The sequence below is a fragment of the Anser cygnoides genome, chromosome 5 (assembly GCF_040182565.1).
Source record: "Anser cygnoides isolate HZ-2024a breed goose chromosome 5, Taihu_goose_T2T_genome, whole genome shotgun sequence".
Classification (NCBI taxonomy): domain Eukaryota; kingdom Metazoa; phylum Chordata; class Aves; order Anseriformes; family Anatidae; genus Anser; species Anser cygnoides.
In genome coordinates, this window is record NC_089877.1 from 54,426,713 (window position 1) to 54,435,313 (window position 8,601).

General features: G+C 37.3%; 1 protein-coding gene across 3 annotated transcripts in view; it reads left to right on the forward strand.

Moving 5' to 3' along the window:
* The window catches only part of WDR25 (WD repeat domain 25), a 76,973-nt gene extending 71,146 nt beyond the window's left edge, over positions 1 to 5,827 (forward strand). For all 3 annotated transcript variants that reach the window (XM_048069805.2, XM_048069804.2, XM_066998341.1), the window contains exon 7: positions 289 to 5,827. In XM_048069805.2, coding sequence (XP_047925762.1) covers positions 289 to 510 — 222 coding nt within the window. In that variant the 3' untranslated portion in view covers positions 511 to 5,827. The remainder of the gene's footprint in view (positions 1 to 288) is intronic.
* Positions 5,828 to 8,601: the final 2,774 nt, after the last annotated feature.

Here is an 8,601-nt window from a genome sequence, read left to right on the forward strand (position 1 = left end):
TTTGATGATAAATCAGTGATAGGTATTAATTGCCTTCCTTTGCTTTCCCGTATGCTATTTTGAATCATATACACTCTGAAGATCATTTTTAGAAGACTTTGTGAATACTTAATAGCTTGATTAAATAAGTTTGTGTTATAGCTGTGTCTTAATAAACACCTGGAGAAGTCCTTAGTGCATATTTATTTAAAGATGCATTTTTTTTGGTACCATATTCATTTTCAGTATTACCACAATGAATTTCTCTAATCAGCAACAGGAGTTATGCTGTTACTATTTTTTTTACAGGTGGAAGGATTTGCAGTGTGCTGTGAATTTTCTCCAGATGGAACGCTTTTGGTGACAGGAAGTTCTGATGGCAAAGTGTTTTTCTACAACTATCATACTGCTAGGATTATTCGCACTCTGTCTGCCCATAAAGAAGCTTGTGTGAGTGCAAAATTTCACCCAGTCTTGCCATCACTCCTTGCAACATGTGACTGGACTGGAGAAATCAAGGTCTGGCAATAACAGGCAGAAAGACTTTTCAGAATAACTTTCCTCTTTGCCAAAGGTTTTGGTGTTTCAGAATGAATAAACCATGATATGCAATGTGAAATTTTGTTGTGATGCCCTGTAGGCAGGGGAGAATGTCATCTTCTTCTGTCTGCTAGACATATGCTTTCCTAATGTAGTTAAGATGGTCTTGTTAGCTGCTGAGCAAAAAAGTGGTCTTCCTCTCTCCTTGGGCCTTTCTGGCTCGTGTCAATGTTCTGGTGCTCATCTAACCCTACCCTGATGTGAGAAGCTAAACCTGAAGAAAAGTATTGCTCTTTTTATGTAGCTTTTTACTGCAGGTTTCTTAAACCAGATTTTCACTAGTTTAGCTCCTTACCCTGGTCACTAATGTGGTAGACAAGCAATAGTATAGGTCAAGGCAAAACAGCTTCTACTTGCAAGAAAGGGGACGATCGCAGGGCAGGTGGGACTGCCTCTTTTGGAAACAGGAAGGCATTACCAGCTCAGCTCATCGTAAAATGTTTTCTGAGGGTTCTAGGGAAAGAACGTGGAGCTAATTTTGAAGCCAATAAATCTGTGTTCTCTACATTCCCATCTTTGAATTTTGAACATTTATGAATTTTTAACCTGAACTTATGACTGTATATAAACACAGCAAAACTATATGTAAATGTTTTTAATTAAAACAACCCAAAACATTTTTTTTTACACATGGTGTCCGTATTTCACTGTTTTACTCCTCTTATTCTTCACAAGTTCACGCTCAAGACTATCACGAAATTGATGCTTGGTGGGACAATTAATATGCTACCCTGATTTATTCAAGCACACATGCATTTCTCCATACTTCTTGATGTCATTTACACATAGAAAATTGTCATCATGGTATTCTGTGCAGCGGATGTTCTTTGACATTCAGACTGTAGATGGCTATTCTGCAGCAAAAAGAAAGTCTCTTAAACCATAGCTGTGTATTTACAGTATTTATAACTGTGTATAACTTAATATATTCTTCTGATTTGTTCTGATTGACACAAAGTTCATTTTTTATACACTATTTTTCACATGCTCAATTAAAATGGATTTTTCAAGGAAAAATTTTCAGAAGTCTTGCAAATGGCATGTTCCAACTAAGAAATATGCAAAATGTGCTCCATTGGTTGGTGGTCTGTGTTCCCCATAGGTTGTAGTAAGAAATAAGCCTGTACCAAAGCTATAGATCCAATTATCTTCTGATTTTCATATAGTTTGAAATCCATATCAAAATATTCTGACTGCATTGTTTTAATAGCCTTATCAACAGCTATGATAGATTTTAACACAGGGTATTAGAGTTTAGTGATCTATGCAAGGTAGTGCAATTTTTTTTTTTGAGACTGTTCTCAATTTTTGCTTCCTTGTTTGGCAATTAGATATTTGACAAAAGCCTGAATTTTGCATTTCTCCTGACTGTCCCTCTAATATACAAGCCAGCTGGACCCTTTAATAGGCAACTTGCTCAGTGATTTGAGAGGTTACTGGTAATTAAAGCTGTGGTACTGGTGTTTATGGAATTCTTCTAGAACATCTTCATAAATTCAGAAGGAGTTCAACTGAAAAGTAGTAGTTGCAGGTATTTTGGGCAGACTGAATCACAACTGCATGGCATTATCTAAGAGGGTGGCTTTGTTTCCTCCTCTCCACGTATTTCAATTCTAAAGATGCTCTTGCCATTTTAAAACTTCTGGCAATCAATTGTGTTAATATGAAGGATGGGCAGCCAATGCAGCCATGTGATACATGCTATTATTCTCTACAATAGATTATTTTGGGCTGTGATATGGTTAAATACAGTAGAGAGAAATGCCTCTGAAATAAATGTGAGCTCATGGTAGCCTACTTGATGACTGTTATATATCTGAATGAGCTCTCAGCACACTCAGCTTCAGCTGAGAGCACCTCTGGATGGAGTGAAAGATCTTGAGACAGCAGTATTTGAAAATCACTGAGCATATTGTACAGAAAAGTAACTTCATCTTGTAATTCCACCCATGTTGTTGCTTGTTTAATTTATGTCTTGAGGCATGATTCTAGTGTCTGGCATATATGCTTCCTGAAATTATCTCGCAAGTATAATTTTAGACCATTTATAGGGGAAGGAAAAAAAAAAAGCTTAATTTTGATTAAAGGTAGTTGAGGAAAATAAAAGAAATTTGATACTGTATAATCTTAAAGAATATTAAAATTGGAATTGCATTTGTGTTAGATTTCCAAGATGGTTGGAGTTTTAATTACTTATGAGATCCAGCCAACAGTTTTATAATGCAATGAAATTATGTTCACAGCATTATCTTGTTAAAATCCTTCTAATATAAAACTGATTAAGACAGAGACTGAAATTTAATCATTTGAAATATTTTAGCATAGTGGTGTCAATTAAGTTTTCATTATGATTCAAAGAAAAATTCTTCCTTGTAATCTTATGTAATGAACTGTAATCAAAAAATATCCACATTGCCCCATCATTCTGCAATTACCAAATACTGTTTGGGCTGCAAACAAGGATCATTATGGTCAGATGAAGCTGTTAGAATGAATTGTTGGTTAATTAATTTTATTCATAAAATTGTAATCTAGAAATGTCTGAATCTTGCTTTAGGAGTAATTCTTCAAGCTTTATATAGAGCTTTCTGGGGCATTGTGTGTTAGAGCTAAGCTGGAGATCTTCACCATTTTGAAATGGTTAGGCTCTTTGCATAAACAAGCTGGGTTCATTTTATTCTATTTTGTACTGTATCAAAAAGTAATAATGCCATTCTCTACCACGTTATTATTTGGTACTGAAGCGTTATTAATTTAGGGTGTCAGAAGATGCAAGCTATTCAACTGTGTCTTTATCTCAAAAACCTGCTAATTAGCAGACAGTTATTAGAATCATTGTGTTCACTCGAATGAAATGCTGTTGGTGAGTCACTATATACCTTGACTATAGCCCTAATCAGGAAAATAGGGTATGGCATTACAACAGGATGACTCTTTTTGTAAATTTTATTATTTCAGGCAAATTTGTAGCAATAAGACTAAATTTAAAGATATAAGACTATGGCAGAACAGAGCAAAATTAGATCAAAAAATTGTGGGATCTCAAAATTTCCACTATCCTGATATAAAGACTTGGACAGCATTCAGCCAAAAATATTTGCTCTGCTTTTGCCTAATCTTAATTTAGAACAATCCTAGCTCCTTCTAGATACTTCTTGCATCCTCACCATTTATTTCTCAGTTTTTCTATCTTCATTTCAGCACCTTATCTTAATTGAAATATACAACAGTCTATACACTTACACTATATTTGTCCTTTCTTTGAGAAATCTCATTTTGCTGTGCTCTCTGACTTGTGGCTTTAAGGTTTTCATTCTAACTGTCCTTAGAAAGGCAGCCAGAAATCCCAGAATACTGCACCTCTGTTCATGCTTTTCTCTGCTTTCCATCTTTAATGAGTTTTCCTGCTTCTGGAGTCTCCTCTCTCTTATCCTCTCTTCTGTCTGCTTCTCTTTCTGCCTTTGATTACTGATTACTTTGATTTACTGTCTTGGAGATTCCCTCTATTATAGCTGCACCTACAAGATGTACCCACTTAGTTTGTCAGGAGTGCACTTTTTGGAAAAAGAAAGCAAACACCATCTCCCGGTTGTTGCCACTTACCATGCTTTGGCTCACAGAACACACAAACTGCACTTCTTTTGAATGAAACTGAGATGAGCTCCAAAAGCATATTGAACATCTCCCAGCTGCTGGTATGAAACTAGAGATGGTCCAAAGTACTTTTGTGCCCTCCACACCTCTAAATGCATGTAGTTAATATGGGGTGTTTTCAGAAGTAAACGAAACACACTTACTCCTGTAGGGTCATACTGCTTGCTAATGTAAATAGGCAGTAGTTTGAAAGTCTTTTGGAACAAAACCCAGCCACGTTTTTAGAAGCATTTGATCTCCAGCAGTAATAAAACTTTACAGTAAAGCCATCTGACCATGTCCCAAACCTGATGGATTCTGCTGCAAGTGCGAATGGCTTATTTAGGGCAGAGCACTCTAGTCCATAACAGGAATGATGGGTATAGATGGGATAGATTCCCCCAGATGGGAATATTGCTCCCTTTGCTGACTTTATATAGAGGTTTAAAGGAATTAGGCTCATTCACCTCCCTTTGCCAGTCCCTGGACATCCTTCTGCACAGGCTTATTTAGAAATCTGCCCAAAAATACCTACATACTGTGTAGAAATGATAAAGTTTCATCCAAATGTAATTCAGGCTACATTTTCTCATTTTTGTATAAGTGCCTCTTAAAATCAATCTAAAAATTCTCACGGGAGCTTTTTGGAGGTTGAAATTCACCGAGGTTGAAAATGCCTGAAGTGGCAGTCCAGACAGCTTCAGATCAGATCCATTCGTCTCCAGTTTTCATCGGGCAGGGCCACAGAACTCAGGTAATGTTTCTACTTCTGAGTAAGATTTATACCAGCGAGCTGTTGGAAGTGTGTCCTTAGAAGAGCAATTTGTGTAACTTGTGCTTAAGCATACTGTCCCTGGTACAGACCCAGTTACCTTGAGAAATCAATTTTCTTGCGTTCAGGTTGCTACTACTCTTTTACAAACAAGCAGTGAAGAATTGCCTCACAATATCAGCTGGATTTATCTTCACCTGTGAACTGTGTTATTTTTCATGTTTCACTGTATAACTACCTCTGTTACTTTCCTATTATGTGACACAAGTAAATTGCAGAGTTCTTCTACCTCAAAGTGCATAAGGAATGACCTAAGGTGAATATTAGGTAAAGAATATCATATCTTATAAAACAAATGACTTATTTTGATTCTTTCTCTTTCCTTGTTTTGTTTATCTTTCCTGTTCCCAAAGAGAATTTCTTATAAGTAAAGATGAAAGATGTGGTAGCCCCATCTAGTCTGGATAGTTAATTTGCAAATCTTTGCTATTTGTTTTAATACATGCAATTACTTGAAAGGCAATAACCATCTCAAATTGTGTACTGCTTTGAGTACAAAAAATGAAGGTGCTCTTGTGCAATTAATATGAAGCATGTGGTCTGTGAATTTCAGATATGATGGACTAATGTTTTTTCTTGTTACAGCCTCAAGCAGATAATATTTTGACCAGATATCCGAGCAAGAACTGTTCAGTGAAGTCTTAAACATACCCCATACTCCAAAACTCATTCACAGATCTTTTTTTTTTTTAAACATCTTTTTAATTCTGTGATTTAACAAGGTTTTATGAGAGATTTTTTAATTCTTTTCCTAGAAGACTGTAATGCCAGTGAGGGAAAAAGACATGGGGTTCCTTCTGCAAGTACGCAAGGGACATTTCTGCTCAGATCACTGGTACTATTCTCAAGCTCTGTTCATTTTTTTTTCTGTTTTTTAATGCCTTAAGAACTAAATGGCTGTTAGTAAGCAGTCAGGTGAATCACATCCTAACATAAAAAGATATGAGTCATTGCATATCCTCTGTAGGATGCATACATGGTATGCACAGATCTGAAAATATACAGAAATTCCTTTTTTTTTTTTAATGTGATGTCATTTGTATATCACAGATTATAAAACAAAGATTAATACCAACCCCCTAAATCCTATAGTCTGACTCAATTCTGCAATGCTTTAAATAGTGCTTAAATAGAGCATGTGCTTGGCTTTCTTCAGAGGTGCACACCTAGAGCGGGAGGAATGGGTGACAGCACACAGTAAGGAGCACAGCCGGTGGAAACTTTGTGGAATATTAGGAGATTAGAGGGAAAAGGAGACTGTTCTTGGAGGATGAGTGGTAGTGTCAAGTGAAAGGTAGCATAAGACAAGGTACAAGAAAGGGGAGATGAGAACAGAGCAGAATGGACGGTAACTCATCCCAGAACATGAGAAGATGTGAAGAGCTTAATGCTATTCACAGCTGGGTATGCAGCACAGCTGTAACACAGACCAGCCCGTGAAAGCGAGGAAAAATATGAGATGTGACTACATCAAGCTGGGAAGTCTGCGAAGACATTTATATTTCACAGGTGGTGTCCCCTAGGGAGGGACCTGTTGTGTCCTTCACAAGGAGGGAAGCTGTTGAGGAAGCTTGAGCAGGCTGTGGCTGTGCAAGTCGAAGTCGGTAATGCTGGGCAAGTGAACACCATGAATTAGGAGCTCCTTGACCTTGGCCTCTTTACATTTCCATTCTTGTCAAAGTCTCAAGCTGCTGCAAGTAGGGATAACTCCATGGTCCTTTTCAGATCTTGCTGCATTCATGCTGTGAGTTTGCTAGACCTGTGGAGCAGCAGCCGCCTGGTGACAGCCTCTGGCTAATTTATTTGCCTCTCAGCTGGTGGTGTTGCTCAGGCTGCATTGCCACAATAGCCAGAATGGGGGGCTTTTCTTCAGCCCATGCTGCAACTATCTGCAAAACACAATGTAAATTTGCCATAAGTTTGGGGCTGTGCTTGAAGGACAGCCCTGCAGCTGCTTAGTTTTCAATTAGTAAACTCTGCCACTGCTATCACAGTCTGGTCTTGGCTGCTTTAACGTGAAGTGAATTGCTGAATTCACCTCAGGAGCTGTGTACTGCCTTGGGTAATTGGTGTTTTGAGAGCTTTATGGGGAAGGCAGCAGAGGCAAGCATTGCATCATTAAAGACAATGCTTTTGGGATTCAAACTTCTGATATAATTTACATTAGAACCTCGGGTCTCTACTTCAGAAACTCAATTTTTAATAATCTTTTTATTAACTATGTATAGAATATTTTCCTTGTTTATTGAACATACCAGCTGAACTGCCACATTAATTATGTACCTTTAGGGATTTTTGCTGTTTGGTTTCTGAATGCCCTTCAGAGAGAGGGAGGTTCAGAACTGACAAGGTCTGACGAGGTCTCTCTGAGGGAATCAGCATTTTCTCCTCTTACTGTTACAATTGCTTAAGCTAAGATGAATGTTCTCTTTGCTTCAAATGAATTAAATGCCACTAGAATAACTGCAGATGTGTTCTTTTAAGCAAAATTAAAATGTGGCACAATGCAATTCTTGGCTTAAATTTTGACCAATTCTTTAGCATTAGTACAAAATTCTTATCTTCAAATTGAGATGAGCTCATGCAAATACTCAACATGCAAAGTGGCTTTCTGAATGGTATTTCACCTAATGAAAAATCCTGCTTTCTTGTTCTAGTATGAGTGTTTGGTGGATTTGGGCCTAAGCACTGGAGAGAGAGAGACAAAATAAACGTATAAATAGTGGGTAGCACTAAGATGACTTCCTTTTCTCTACCCTTCCCTTTTCAGTATACTCTAAAGAATGCTGAAGTGTTCCCTCAAGGAATACAGTCCTAAAATCCCCAGGATGTTGACCTCTGCAATATGTTTTACCATGCTTTTTACCTAGGTGTCTGTCAAGGGAGACCTTTCAGTGAAATTGTATGCTTCACAATCTGCACCAAAATCTTACAACAGCAACTTTATTTCACAGGTTTACAGTTGTACTTGATGATCTCAGAGGCATTTTCCAACCTAACAGATTCTACAATTCTATGACTTTATTCAAGTTAGGGGGCTTTTCTCAACATAGCTGTTCACCAAATTCCCCTAGCTTAATAAATTCCTGTTAGTTTTGCATTAGTTATTACTGAACCTGGGACCTTCATTGAAGGTGGCAACTGTATGAAACAATACAAAAGAGTTTTGTAACAGAATTTGTCAGAGGAAAATTTTGGCAGTAACTTGAGTAAATTTTGGTGAAAATATCAAGGGACTCTTCAAATATTTTCTAGAGGGCTGTTATTTTTCTTCATATCATAAGGGCTCATCATTTGCTCCTGAAATTAATAGCTCTGCTTTTATTTTTAGCATTCATAATTAGACATTAATTTGCTCTCTGAATGCTTACGTTTCAAATTCTGCAATCATTCCCTTTTGAGTAAGTACTACTCTAAATCTCTCCGAGAAAAATTCATGACGATTAAGTATATTTGAAGTGTTACTACATTATCTGGGCAATTTATTTTTATGTTCACTCAGGGCACAGTCCAATCCATGCTGAAGTCACTGTCAGTCAGAGATGACTCAAGAGGAA